Source organism: Melanotaenia boesemani, chromosome 11, assembly GCF_017639745.1.
Source record: "Melanotaenia boesemani isolate fMelBoe1 chromosome 11, fMelBoe1.pri, whole genome shotgun sequence".
Taxonomy (NCBI): Eukaryota; Metazoa; Chordata; class Actinopteri; order Atheriniformes; family Melanotaeniidae; genus Melanotaenia; species Melanotaenia boesemani.
The window spans coordinates 13,579,800-13,594,884 of record NC_055692.1 but is presented as its reverse complement, the minus strand read 5'-3'; the positions used below and the strand labels follow the sequence as shown (position 1 = coordinate 13,594,884).

The following is a 15,085-nucleotide window of genomic DNA, read 5'->3' as shown; positions in this document are numbered from 1 at the left end:
AAACTGGTAAACTGCACTTGTTGTTGGCCAAGAGTAAAAAAAATTTTAAAAAAAGAAAAAAAGAAAAGAAAAGAAAAAGAAAAAGAAAAAGAAAAGAAAAAAGAAAAGACTAAATATCAAGCCGATAATTAAAGGCATTCCTGTGGAGTTTCCCAGTTTTCATAAGGGTGGGGGTGGATTTGACGTGACTTTTGAAATGTTGCAAATGAAACTGCAAATTAAGAGAAATTTCCATTTGCTAGTTTGGAGCAATAAAACTTGGCTGTACAGTGTTGTCAGAAGTTTGCCGCACAGGCCTTGTTACAGTTGGCTGTAATGAACAGAGTGAAATGGATAATGGCTGCTAACCAGACTCAAAAACCTTGAGGGGGTGTGCACAAATAAAAACCAGATAATTTTGAAATTAGAGAGAAAAATGAACTGGGTACATAATGATTGGCATTTTTATGCAGTAAGTATTGGCTTAGTTTCTTCTAGTAAAACAGTAATAGCTGATCATATAATTTATTGTAAATTGAATTCTGAATACAAAAAAACTTGTCACAAAAGGCGCTTTCATTTCCCATCATGCACATTAAGTTCAAAAGTTTTTTCTTTGTAAAACTTATATTTTCTGATCTACAGCTATATGGTGTAACACTTTGAGACCAGATGCAACATGTCATATTAGTCTTATTGCTGTGATATTAAGGTAAATTTTACAATTTACAATCAAAGCTCTTAAATGTTTGGGTTTTTTTTTTTCTTTCATATTCCTAGTTTCTTTTAAGACTGACATATAAAGGTTTCAACTGTGACAATTTCAAGTTTCTTTTTGTCAAACGCCTCTCCTGGCAGAATAAAATGTAAATGAACAAAAAAAAATATCCACAACTCTCCAGAGTTCTGTACAATAAATTTCAGCTTCACCTTAAATACATATAGCTGCTTCCAAAATCAACAAAGACAAAGACAGACCAAGGGAGTGAAAGACAAAAAGGAAAAATGAAAGCGACTTGAGGGCATGGAAATTCTGGTGCTTTTGCTCACTCTGACAGACATAATCCAGTGCCATTAGCAGTTAAACTGACTAAATTCATCATGCACATCTGACATTCAACATCCTGAAAAAGTCTAAAGGTCTATTAAAGGAGACTGGAGGGGATGGACGATGTATTGTGTGTTCGCCTGTGTAATTCTGTTTATGTGGATGGCCAGAGAGGTTCTATTTATCTCTAATTACATTCAAATACATAAACAAAGTTTCCAGAAGAGATTCCAGTCCAGCTGGCAGCTATTCAATCCACTTGTTCTTATGTGAGAGGCACTTCCAGTGTTTTAATTATGTATGTTTATATGCGTGTGTTGGTTCATGTCAAAAGTTGTATCCCGTATTAACTGACAACTATCATTATCCCTTCCTTTGTCTTTACTCTCCCTCTAATCTAGCTAATGACATCAGCTAATGTCAATATAGAAGTTAATCTGTGATAACGTCTGATGGAAACTGGGGAACCTTCCTGTCATCCCCACAGCCAGGAAAAACCAAACTACACACACGTTAGATGGACAGCCAGAATATGAGGCCTGATTCATCGACCTGTCGCCAAGAAAAACACGTGATAATGACAGCTCATCTTTCACATTGTCCAACTTTCAAAGGCATTCCTTTCCATTCCATATCCTCGCAAAAGAGCTGGGAAACATGGTGAAAAGCACAGAAGAAAAGCCCTGATTGGACATACAGAGTGGTAATTACACCTAAATTGAGGGCATGTGGCAATCTATGTTAGGTCATCTCTAATTCCACTTACATTTCCACATTTTGGACTAATTAAAACTGTAAATAATCACAGGCAGAGACAGAGACAGAGGCAGAGGAAGAGACAGCGTCTTTGTGATGAGCCTGTAGAAAATGTTCCTCTCACACTGCAGGAAAATTAAGCTCCCACTCTTTGATTTTAACAAGACAGGAGGGCAGATAACATGTCTTTAAAAGACTGAAAAAGAGAAGGAAAAGGTGCTTTCACAGCAGAAATGTTTCCAAAATTGCAACATGCTTGACTTAGAAGACATTGCAGCAAAGTTACCAAAATCGAGAGATGGTTTTTCCAACTTCTCCACCGCTCATCCAAAAGATGGTCTTTAGGGAACAGACAGAACTCAAATCTGAACTTTCAAGGCTGCCTCTACCCCCCAACGGCGCATTAAGTGAGATGAGGAAAAGGGGAATTTGTTATTCTCAGAGCATCTGCTCTTCCGAAGTCTTGGGAAAGAAGAGAATATGGATGGAAGAGCAAACAAAAAATAAAAAATAAAAACTTCATAAGATGAAAATCAGCTTTAAAAGGCAACTGCTGCAATATAACCAACTCTGGTATAAATAGTGGATGGCCCAAATAAAGAATGCAGGGTGGATGTCAAAAAATATGGGCAGACACACCAGAGTCACCTACTTTTCACACAGCGCTCTTAGCCAAGGGTTATCCATAGCCCTGGGCTGATTTGGCCCCAGGCTAACAAGCAGTGAAAGAGCACACATCGGTTTGTCAGCTGCAAACAAACTTTCTAGATAGTGTAGGGGCATGCTCTTCAATATCTTTTTTTGGGGGAAAAACAACTAATATCCACTTCCACATAGCAATTTTTGAAAGTATTTTTAAACTACCTATATTGTTCATGCAGGTAAAGGTCAAACATCTCCTTAAAGTTACACAAACTTATTCCCTTAAATCCATCTAAACATCTGCAGAGCTTAATATGGTCTTAACACAGAGAAAACAAACCCTGCAGCATGAAACTAAAACCAAAACCACAGCAGGAAAGAGAGAAGGAGAGAAAGAGAAAAATGTATGTGGGTGTGCACATGACAAAAAAAAAATGGGGGGTGCAAGTGAAAGACCACACAGAAACATCCTGAAATGATGCATTTATTCCATTTTAGAGCAGAGCTGATCAAAGTGGGTGAAAGACTCATCCTCATCTGCGATTGATTAGGACAGACAGACACAGGAATATGCAACAAAAGCCAGGAGAGAAGACATAATGTAGCCTTAAGAGGCTTTCACTACTGTCCCATGACATTTCAATTTATAGTACACTAAAAACCAAAAGGCTCCATTTCAGCTTGGTTTACTGGATCAGTTCATGTGTCGAACAAGGGCTCAGTCCAGACAATCATTCCACAAAAGTTCAACCTTTTTTTTTTTTTTTTTTGCTTAAACTTTCTAGAAAAGCCTTTCCCATGAAGCTTCAGTTCTTTAAGTTGTTCAATGAAGAGCTGTTTTAGAGTGAAATAAGAACCTTGAAGTACAAGATATTCAGACACTTGCAGGATCAAGGTATCAGCTGTAGAATTTGATGTCAAAGTCTAAATGAACGCGTGAGCAATATGAACTCATCGATGCTGATGCATACTTTTGTTTCTTAAAACATCAGACTCACGTAGAGATGGTACCTACAAACAATTTTCCACAAAACAACTCAATCTGTTTTCTTTTTCACCTCAGTAGCTGGGGTAGAGAGAACTTTCCTTTTAACAAGTTAATAAAATATTTATAGGCTCATTAACTAGAGTGCCAACGGCCTCGACATAAACATTCTCATATAAGCTTAGCTTATTTCTCTAGGCCCAAATGCAAGGAATCCAAAATGAATACAACCCTCTCATATCTGAAAAATGTCTGTCTGAAATTAGTGAGGTTCTGCTTTAATGGTATCAGGAACAATATTAATCACTAGAGGTAATTATTAATTTTATTTACTTTTAAGCTGATAAAATGGGTTTTAACAAACTGAATGACTGTTAACAGCTTAAGGGGGACTAATTCAAAAGGGTCACGATTACTCACGGACTCCAGAGAAGTACTAAATGTAAAAAGGGTGAATCCTTTACTGAAACAACTATTTAGATGGTGAGGATATGAAATGGGCATTCCAAGTTAGATTATAATAACAATATGTCTCTGTCTGTATCAGCATCCAATACTAGACAGACAGTATAAACAAGACACGTGGTTGTGATTTGATGGAGAAATATATATTGCTCAATATAACAACAAGAGGCTGTAGCCTGTAGAGGGAAAGCAGCCAGCTAGGGGTTTCCAGAAAACAGTGACATCCAGTGGTGATTTAAGATAGTTTGGGATTTTCTATATCAGTTCATGTTTCATTGGCTAAAGATAAGACAGCTGTTCAACAGTGCAAGGTCATGAACTGACCGAGGTATCTCATGATGTTTGAAACTAAATAAAAACAAGATACAAATTTGGGGTATGATTGCAGATTAATCCTCCAGCATGGAAGACACCAGAAGTAAGAAATAAATACCCATGTACCAAAAGATAGCTTATGAAAAAGGAGAGACCAAAGAGCAGACACTGGGAAGAACAGTAAGGGAGAAGTGAACCTCAGAGAAAAACAGAAAACATCTGTGGAACTGACCATTTTGTTCTCTTGCAAGTAGAGTCTCTGTAGTTTTGGACATCCTCTAGCCAAGGCTATCATCCCCTCATCTGTGATACCATAGCACTGACCCAAGTGGACATCCCTCAGCTCACTGCAGTTTGCTCCAAGCTGAGGAAAGAAATGTAAAGATTATTAAAATGTTTAAACATTTTTTTTTATTTTACCACATTATGCCTTCAATTATTTTAACCTCATTTTTGAAGTTGAAACAGGAGGATCTTATGTATCGCCACCTGAATTTGAAAGCATACCTTCTTCAATGGCGCGTCTGTGAGTTTGTCCTGATTTCCCACATGCACTTTGACCAGGAGAGGGCAGTGTGTTGCCAAAGCTGACAGCGAGATGTCACAAAGCTGCTTGCACCGGTAGGCTGTGTACTTCTGCAGGCCTGGACAATGTGAGGCCAGGGAGGACACGCCATAGTCATGGACCCCTCTGCAATCTGAGATGTTAATTTCAGTCACGTTCTGCCTCCGAGAAGCTATTTTCATAAGGAGATCATCATTGACCTGAGACACAAGTAACACAAAGAGAAAAAATTTGTTGCAAACACTTTCCAATAGTGTTAAAACTTTATAATAGGGAAAATTTAAACAAATTAAAGAGAATATAAAACTTTCTTGTAATTAAAGAACAATTTCTTAAGACAGTGCGTCTCTTACTTGTTGTAGGCCACTGAGGTCAATTTGCTTCCAGAACTGGAAGTCCAAGCAGAGGTCCCTCCAGTACTTACAGACCAGAGACGCACAAAGACAGCGCTCCTTCACTGTCAAGTGGGACAGCACCTATGAAAAGAGGAAAGACAAACATTCAAGTCTGTTAGATTATTCATCAACACTTCATTTTCATTTGTTATTAAAAACCAAAACATGCAGCTATGTTTCCTATTAAAGTCTGTCTTTATATTTTAGCATACTTGACTTTCCCTAACTAGTGGAGAACCAAACGAACTGAACCTATTCTTACCTTAAGGAGGATGGAGGAAGGCAGGTGGTTAATACTTAAGTGATCAGCAGCATCAGAGCTTCTCGCCTGGCAATCGTCATAATGATGGAGACAGCAGGGGGAGGAGTCTGAACTGTGGGGTGAATCACCATGGAGACCCAACCCACAGCAGCCATCAGCAGGTGATGACGAAGAGGAAGCAGAGGAGGAAGAGGATGGAACTGGGCAAAGGGGAAGGTGGCAGCGACCAGTTTCAGAGTTCGAGGCTGACTCTCCTCCTACTCCTCCTGCTCCCACTCCTCCATGCTCCAGCCCTCCGTCAGGAGCAGCGAAGGCACAGCGCGGCTGCTTGCAAGGGGTGCACCTCTGCACCTCTGAGCACTTCCTCTTACACACCTGCACCCAGAGACAAACCAGAGTATTTTTTGTTTTTTTCCATGCAAGTTACAGCAGTTTTGACTGTTAAGGTGTCAGTTATAATTACAGTACGGAAAGGCCTTCAACTTCCCACACGGAAAGACCTTAAAGGGGCCTTATTATGCTATTTAGACTTTTCTGACAGTGTTATAGTGTTGAATACTCATCAGACAGACAAGTTAGCTGCGCCATTTTTTTTTATCACATAAACGCATGTTTGAGTTTTCCAGTGTGTCTCTACATTCAGTCTCCATGGTGCTGAAAACAATAGATTTTTAAGTTTTCCTACTTCGTTATGTCAGTGGCATCCGGGAGGGGGTGGAGTTTGTTTTGGGGAGCCAGCCACAGAGATGCAGCAATGTTTGTATTTGTGACCGGCACTTCACCGAAGACTGCTGGATGAATAAGGGCCAGTACAACGAGGGATTCGCGGTTAGGCTTAGCTGAAAGGAGAGCCTACAATCAAGGATCGCATTTTCGTTTCTGACTCACAAGCAGTCAGTGAAACTGAATAAGTTGTGTGTTTTGGTTTGATAGTGTGTGAGCAACAAACTAAAAGAATTAACCCACAATTACTTTACCTGATCGCTACCAGCAGGTAACAGACATGTAATGATGACCAAAAGGTTAGTGAACAACTCTGTAGATGGAAATGCTACAAACATAACAACCAGGCTAAAAGCACCCAGCTGATTAGCCACATGAAACAACAGATGTACATGGAGTGGCTAGAAATATAGTTAACTGTAGTGTAACAATGCATGAAAGTGTTAACAAATAGCATCATTAGCTTATCTATTTCTTGGCAGCAGATGTTTTCCACCTCTGTTGGCATTGTGGTACATTTGCCCCATGGACACCTATTAACAGGGACATGTACGAATACATAGGGCAAGTGAAGGACAGCAAACAGCGTTACATCGGACTATAGCTGGTAAGCAGACTATTTACCAGATATGTCCTGCTGCATTCCTTGCTGTGGGTTGCTGAGTTGTTCGCCCTCGTTTTCAGGGTCTCATTCGGGTTGGAACATGTACGGCTGTATGTTTTATGTTGACATTGTTTACTGAGTATTTATATTACTTTAGTTTTTTTACGAGTTCTGCTGGTGTTCCTCTGATGAAGACAGTGTGCACTCCCAACATCTACTCCTGGCAGTACAATAAAGGGGTTTGTGGAAAATGCTGGATTGATTCGTGTCCTTGTAGACTCATATATTAAAATAAATTAGCCTGAAATGAGCATAAAAGAGCCACTTTAAACTTCCCACACCATGCCAAGTCTATGGTTAGTTGTGAATGTCCTTCACCCTTCTTTAAACATAAATCTGAATTGGGTCTCAGTCAGTGGGAGAGCCTGACTGGGTGTTCAGTGTTTTAAATAAAAGCACTAACAGTTTTGATTTATGGTTGCTGTAATTCTGTTGTTGCATCTTGAGATCACAGAAGAATTGAATCTTGAGCTTTAAAATACTCTGTGCCTCCTTTGCATTCTGTAACGTCAGTCAAGACGATATTGAAATTGCACCTACAGCTGAATTTGGGTATGAAGTTTTACTTAGAGATCTGAATCCTCACTCGAAATATTTTATCTCTATTTCAAACCACAACTGTTGAGGTCATTAGAAAGTCATGTTACATCTTTACCAGCTACAGTGTTAAGCAGTGTTGGTGCCTACCATCTCAGTGTAGTCACTGGTGCAACTGGGCACAGGCACAGGTATGGGCACAGTCACAGACACACCAGCAGTTCTGAAGAGCACCGGTGGTGGAATCAGTTTTGCAGGTACAGCAGACAAAATGCTCCTGCCCTGACCCTCCCAGATAGCTAGCTCCCTCTGTGATAGCAGAAACTTGGAGCAGTCTTCAGGAGATGCAAGTGATGCGTATCGCTCTGCAAGCTTCGAGGCAGCTGCTGCTCCGATGCCGACTTCACCTACGCCTGGGACGCTGATACCAGTGATGCTGTTGTGACGGCACCCGTTGACACTGGCCTCCAGATGGTCACTGTCGTCGTCAAAACCACTGCTGTTGCTGTGGACGATGAAGCAGAGCATGCAAGGCCCCTGCAGGAAACAGTTCCTCTTCTTCTTCTTCCTGTGATGCAACTTGCGTGTCCTTTTCTTCAGGCGTAAACCATTTTTCGAGAGAAGATGGCCCATATAGATGATTCAAGGAAACTCTAGAACAACAGGAATAAATTAATTTAATTGCAACCATATAATAACTTCACATATCACTTTTACATAAAAAGTTATACAGTAATACCTGATACTTCTTTATGTATACAAAAGAGAAGAAACTTAACAATCAATAGAAATGTCATTCCTGAGCCACCAATGTTTTGTCGCATTTGCCAAAAAACAGCAATAATTGTATCCAACTTATTTTTCATCGCTCACTTTCAATACTATCACACAGTGCTATTAAAAAGTATTCCTTAATAATTACACTTTAAAACTCCACTTTTCCAGGTCTCTCCCACTGTTGTTTTATTTAATTATTCCTCCTGTCCACGTTGCCTAAGTGAAAATGCTACTTTTGTAATCTTTACCAACTTTTTGGTGTAAGTGCAGTGGAAGAATTAGTGGTTTTGTATAAAAAATGGAAGAGTGCCCTACTTTTGAGTGAGAAAGAGTGATACACAACGCTTAATAATTTCATCTAAACTTCAGGGTGATTCTGTATATATAATGGAAAGGAAAACATAATCTGCTTTTTTCCCCCTACCCCTTACTGATATCACAACAGGGGATCCATATTAGATTTACAAAGTATTAAACTTTCCCAGTATAATATTTATTTCAGACCACATCACTTTTGGGGTTTCACCATATGTTATAAACCAGTTATTATTCAGTAAACTTAAAGCTATTGCCTTTTTTTATGTTTTGAGCCTTAACAGGATTGGAGTCCTAACCGAGACTTAAAGCCACATTTCTTGTAGGTGAAGAAGGTGACAAATATGATACGCAGTCAGGAGTAAAGTTGATGCACACACAAATTCTCCATCCCTTTGCACCATTTTTTACTTATATAGTTGATAAGTAAGCGTATATCTAGGCACTATTGTCCATTTTCACTCCCCAGTATAAGGTGAAACTAATAAATCACTGCAATCATTATATTTACAGGAGGAAAACGTAAAAAACACGAGTCTCTGGTAATAAAACCGCAAAATGCTATCCCTATGTCCTCTTGTGTATCAAATAAAATCAAGATAGATCTTTATAGCAAAATACAAATCTTGATTAAAGAATGATGCAGGCAACACTAAACATGCTTTTGTCACTTAAATCTATAATGAAGAGAAACTGATTGCACAGCATAAATCTCCATTAAGTCCACCATAACTAGCAACTTCTATAGCCTTGTTCATCCCATTGTGGAAACCACTGGACTGGAATTTGTGCTTGTTTTTAAAATAAAATACTTCTCAAGTGCTGCAAATGGTCATTTATCTTTAGCTCTAAATTGCTATAAGCAAATGCGTTTTGTCATATTTAATGTAGATGATAATCATTAACGGTGCTTGGTTTGGTTGCTGCCGAATGAAAACACAAAGATGTAAACAGTGAACAGGTGGCCATTTGTTTAGCATGCGCAAACACAAAAAGAAGTCTAAATGCGTCGCATATGCTTTTCCTAAACTCTTCATGGGTTTATGACTAATATTTGCTCAATAGTTCCACTCTCATATTGAGAAAATGACACAAGCTAACAGCTTTCTGACAGGCCAGCCAGCTCCATCATCAGATGCTAAGTTAGCTTAGATAGCTCTTAACAAGAACCAGCTCTCACCACTTCACACGGTGCTCCCTCACTCCGGACGGTGCTCGCATAATAATGCAATGCAACACGGCCAAGATGGGAGCAAAAGAGTCACAGCAGTAGAGACACAGACGCAAGAAAATCTGTAAGTGAACTGCCGTGGTGTTTATCCAAACAGTGGCAGCTCCTGCTCAGCCTCTGCTGCTGCTCTGGAGGACAACACTTCCGCACCGAGAGGGCAGCGATAAGGAAGCCGACGAGGGCGATTCGTTATTCATCTCGGAGGCAGAATGAGCCTGTCTGTCAGGTGAAAGAAAAATTAAGGCATTGTAATTTCATGTTCCAACCATTAGATTTGATCGGTGTGTGTATCGTAATGAATTTTCTCAGAATAAATTGCACATATTAAAAACAACTGAAGAGCATTTGACAACTACTTTTGTTGACTGGCAACAGGTTGGTAACATGACTGGGTTTAAAAGGGGTAGTCTCTCACATTATTTTATTCGTTTTAATAGTTTTTATACTAGTAGACTGCAGATTTTGGACATCACTTTGTTAACTTTGTGTTATTTAAATGTGCTGTATAAATAAACTTGGCCTTGATCTTTGATATAAAACTGGCCAACATTTCACCAACCTGTGACAAAAATCAGTGTCTAAAATTATGTAACAATTTCAGAAAATTCTTCCTCAATGTTAAATTGCAAAGACTCTGAGACAACCACCATCATAAGTTTCAGAGAATCAGGAGGAATCTCTGTGAGGATATGAAAAGACTAAAGGTCAAAACTGGGTGTTTGTGATCTTCAGGCCTGTGGGAAGCACTGCACTGAAAATTGACATGATTCTCTATTGGAAATCATTGCATGAACTCAGGAGCACTTCCAGAAATCACTGTCTATGAACAGAATTTGGTGTGCAATCTACAAATGCAGATTAAATCTCTGTCATGCAAAGAAGAAGTCATGTGTGAACATAATCCAGAAACACAACTGTCTTCTCTGGGCCAAAGCTCATTTGAAATGGTCTGAGGCAAAGTGGAAAACTATTCTGTGGTCAGATGAATGAAATTTTGAAATTCTTTTTGGACACTATGGACTCTTTGTCCTGTGGGCTAAAGGGGAGAGGGCCCATCCAGCTTGTTATCAGCAGACAGTTCAAAAGCCTGTATCACTGATGGCAGGAGGGTGCATTAGTGCCTATGGCGTAGGCAGCTTGCACGTCTGTAAAAGCTCCCTCGATTTTGAAAAACACATAGAGGTTTTAGAGCAACATCTGCTCCCATCCAGACAACAGACAACACAATGCAAACACACACACACACACTGCGTGAATCACAATAGTCCAGGTGTTCAACTGCCCTGCCTACCAATAGCAAACATTGAGATCATGATTAAATAAAAAATTTAGCAACAAAGGTCCAGGACTTTTAAACAGCTGTACTCCTGCTTCAGACAAAACTGGAGCAAAATTTCGGTTGTAAAATTCCTGCAACTGGTCCAATTTCTCAGACAGTTACTAAAAGAAACAATGAGGCACAATGGTAAAACATCACCCTTTTCCAGCTTTTTGAGATCGGTTGCTGCCATGAAATTCAAAATAAGCTGATGTTTTCCATGAAATGATAAAATGTCTCAGTTTCAAAATCTGAAATTTTGGTTTATGTTCTAATGTAAATATAACATGGGTTTCTTTTCCAATCATTGCTTTCTCATTTGATTAATATTTTATTCATCCTTTTTTGGAATTGGGGATATTAGTTCCTCACAAAGTAAATTTTATTCCTTTTATTTTATCTTAACTTTTTCTGTCTTAATTAATTATTTGTTTTTTAAGTTACTTTTTAATGCTTCCTCTGCACCCCAGTGTAATACTTTTAATGCTTTATGTAAAGCACTGTGAATTGTCTTGTACATGGAATGTAATTTACAAATAAACTTGCCTTGTACTAAATGATCCTGAAAAGATGCAGAATGAACACAACTCACACATTAAAAACGTGACACAAAATTAGTAGAGATGCAAAAGAATCTAAACTGGACCACAAAAAAAGGTCTTTAAAAGAAGAAAATTAAAATCCAGTATCAAATAACCAAACTATCACAAATAAAATTATAAGGTCATTCAAACGTTTCACCAACAAAATAACTAGGATGTGAGAGATAAGATGACCAACATGACTATAAATAGATGCATAAAAAAAGATTCCATTGAGGAAAAGCTTAACATGCAAAAATGATGTAAAATGCTCCAATCTGCAATGCTGCTTTGATATGCAAAGCAGCCACGAATCTGCATGACATCTGGATGTATTGTGTCTTTCAGTCTCAGTGTTTTGTCTTCTGTAAGCACAAAGTTTGCATTCAGAAGGAATTTGGAACAAGTTAGTATTTTGCGCTCTCTCTTTCTCTCTCTCTCTCTCTCTCTCTATTTTTTTATAGGAGATGGTCTGAGCAAAATGTCCCTAATACAATTAAAGTAATTCTTCTTACTTCCCCAATAGGCCTATAATAAACCATACAGAAGGCTTTATGCTTACTACACGTGTGCATTGTCTGCTTTGAAAAAGAAATGCCTGCTATTATTATTAACAATCATACAGCAGCTTACTTTACTTTCTGATCACATTTTCTATTAATTTCTCATGACTTTCTTTATCTTTTATACAAGCGCGGAGAGTCGCCTGGAGCCGATGGGCGTGAATTTCCAGCGAGCAACTCCTCCAAGTTGAACGGGCAACTCCCAAAATAGCACTGCTCATTGGGAAGTCTCAGGGGAAAATGGCTGAAGTAGTTTCACCAATAACTCGACAAATAACTAAGGAGAGCTCGGAAACTGGAGCCCTATCTGTCATTAATGACCTCAAAGAAGCTGAAGACTGTTTAATTTACGATCGGCATGGAGTCTCGATCCCATTCAAGAGCTTATATCAAGACAAGAAGTCGGTTATCATTTTCGTACGGGTAGGAAAAATATTTGTTTCGCTGGATTTTTTTTTCTCTTCTAATTATTCTGAAGCTATTTTGCTAAAAGATGCATTTGGAAATTCATTAAGGGCTTAGTTAAGTAGAATGAACGTGTGAATGTGTGACATCGCAGGTAGGTGAGCCTAAAAGCCAAGCTGAGTGTATACAGAATTAAGGTGGAAATGAAGAAATGAATAGTTGAACACAGAGGTATAAGTATCATAAAGGTAGAAATGTGATTTGTAACGTCATGTGAGCTCTCACTGTTAATGTCTTATATACTGCAGAATTTCTTGTGCTACAGCTGCAAAGAGTATGTTGATGATTTGAGCAAAGTACCAAGAGAAGCACTAGAGGTGAGTTATGACAAGTATAGCACATAAATGCATTGAAGGCCGATCTCATCAAAAAGTTTATAGCTGTAAATCAGATATTTGATTTTGCTGGGATCAACTCCAGCAGCTTTGAATGGTAATGTCTGATTATAAGAAATACTAAATTTGATGTGTGACTTTGCAGGATGCTGGAATCAGATTGATTGTGATTGGTCAGTCTGCTCATCACCATATAGAGGTAATTACATTTAAATCTAACTTCACCTTTTATTCTGATTCACATCTTGATTTTTATGCTTTTTTGAGTGTGTTCACCGTTCTTATACCCCTAGTCCTAAAAAGAGACAATATTTGTTATATCAAGAATTTATTGACCTGCATTTGATTTCAAACATACAAAAACAGAAGTTATGTCTCAATCTCTTATCTAGCCTTTCTGCTTGTTGACGGGGTATCCTTATGAAATGTATGTGGACCCAAAAAGGCGCATTTACCAAAAGCTTGGGATGAAGAGAGAAGAGAGATTCACAGATAATGGTAATATTTTATTTATATGAGAGTATAAAGCTGTTACAGTGGGAGACAGCTTATTCTTAGATACACTGTAATTAATTAAATGTTGCATCTGGTGTATATTTGTGTACTCAGCACACCCCAGTCCCCATGTGAAATCTGGTTTATTTATGGGCCAAATAAAGAGCATATGGAGGGCCATGACCAGTCCTGTATTTGACTTCCAGGGTGACTTGCATCAGCAAGGTGGAGCTATCATTGCAGGACCTGGTAGGCTCTCGTGCCTTTGTAAAAAAGTCTCTGTCCTCACCATTGCATTATATATACCCATTTCTTTCTCATTTTCTGCTCTCTGCAGGCTCTCAAGTTTATTTTTGGCATTTTGACATGAACCGCTTGGATCACATGCCCATAAACTGGCTCCTCCAGCTTGCAGGAGTTCAACAGACACTGGACTTCAGTGATAGGCCAAAGATCATACATGTATAGCATAAAAGTGATTTTTTTACATGCATTGAATCTTCACTGAGGTTAAATACTACATTATTTGGTGTTTTTGGTGTACCTAAATGTGGCTTGGGAACAACGGACATTTTCTTCAAGGGATTTTAAGTGGTCAGTCACCATAGATTGACAGTGGCCCACTGGATAAAAAAAAAATCCTCAAAACATCCATAAACATCTGGTTGCCAGTGGCTTTCAGTCCTGAGTAAAATGACTTTGCAGTAGGTGTCTGTATTTATCAGCTTCAGCTCTGATTGACAGGGATGGAAATGTGACACAGATCTGCAAGAGTGAGCACAGACCTGAAATATTTAATATTTAAAACCAGACACTGATAACATCTTCTTATATGGAAGAAACTTGACGGGGGCACTGACCATGTAGACAAAAAGATACAGAATGGATCTATTTTATTTATCTATAAAGCATCTACCAGCTCAACCTCAGTCCAGCTATTTTGGCTGGTCTAGTAAAAAATTATAAACTAATACTCATGCTTATCAGAAACGGTGGTTTATAGCCTTTGAAATACTCAAATAGTATTCCTTCCTTTTGTAATAGTCTGCAGAGACGTACCTAGCAATGTGTATAGTAGCAGAGCACTATAAACATACAACCGCTTACATTTGCTTTTCTTTTTTGCTGGAAGTGCTTTCATTAAAAAATAGCATTGATAACAAGCAGTTTAGTTAAAATTCTCCCAATATCTTTGATTGGCTGAGAGAACAGGATTTGGGCTTTTCTGTCCAGTTCTATTTAGAGCCTTTTTTTAAACAAAACATTGAAAATTGTAGTTTGATGAAAACTGATTTGGAACTTAAGCCCATATTAGCTTATTAAGTTGAGTTCTCTGGGAAAAGCCCATACGTTCTGTGGTCTAAAGCGCAAATAATTAAACAAAGTTATAAAAGGGTTTTTAAAATCCTTTCCCTGTCAGAATTATATTGTTTCTATATTTGTAAAATTTTGATATTGTACTTGTGGTTAGGTTAATAGGTTAATCATGACCAATTAATAACTTATGCCCTGATTTGCTATCTTTATATCCACGTCGTTCACATCCAATTGTATCATTCCGCACTTTGGATTGCATCCTAATATATCTGTAGTTAATAATACTGCTGCCATTGAACAGTTAGGGTGGTGGGCACTGGACAAAAAACTCCTGCTACGTCACTAGGGGATT

The 15,085-nt window shown here is 38.5% G+C and overlaps 2 protein-coding genes across 2 annotated transcripts in view; one reads left to right on the top strand and one right to left on the bottom strand.

The window, feature by feature from the left end:
* The window catches only part of fbxl17 (F-box and leucine-rich repeat protein 17), a 226,486-nt gene extending 216,688 nt beyond the window's left edge, over nucleotides 1-9,798 (bottom strand). Inside the window, exons 1-6 of the mRNA XM_041999457.1 lie at nucleotides 9,609-9,798; nucleotides 7,487-7,989; nucleotides 5,413-5,787; nucleotides 5,109-5,231; nucleotides 4,698-4,955; nucleotides 4,423-4,554 (exon numbers count right to left, since the gene is read on the bottom strand). Coding sequence (XP_041855391.1) covers nucleotides 4,423-4,554; nucleotides 4,698-4,955; nucleotides 5,109-5,231; nucleotides 5,413-5,787; nucleotides 7,487-7,969 — 1,371 coding nt within the window. The 5' untranslated portion in view covers nucleotides 7,970-7,989; nucleotides 9,609-9,798. The remainder of the gene's footprint in view (nucleotides 1-4,422; nucleotides 4,555-4,697; nucleotides 4,956-5,108; nucleotides 5,232-5,412; nucleotides 5,788-7,486; nucleotides 7,990-9,608) is intronic.
* A 2,541-nt stretch (nucleotides 9,799-12,339) lies between these two features.
* Nucleotides 12,340-15,068, top strand: prxl2c (peroxiredoxin like 2C). The gene is made up of 6 exons (XM_041999469.1): nucleotides 12,340-12,544; nucleotides 12,835-12,903; nucleotides 13,067-13,120; nucleotides 13,314-13,419; nucleotides 13,531-13,665; nucleotides 13,754-15,068. Exons 1-6 carry the CDS (start codon nucleotides 12,362-12,364, stop codon nucleotides 13,882-13,884), a joined length of 678 nt encoding a protein of 225 aa, XP_041855403.1. The 5' UTR covers nucleotides 12,340-12,361; the 3' UTR covers nucleotides 13,885-15,068.
* The last annotated feature ends 17 nt before the right edge of the window (nucleotides 15,069-15,085 follow it).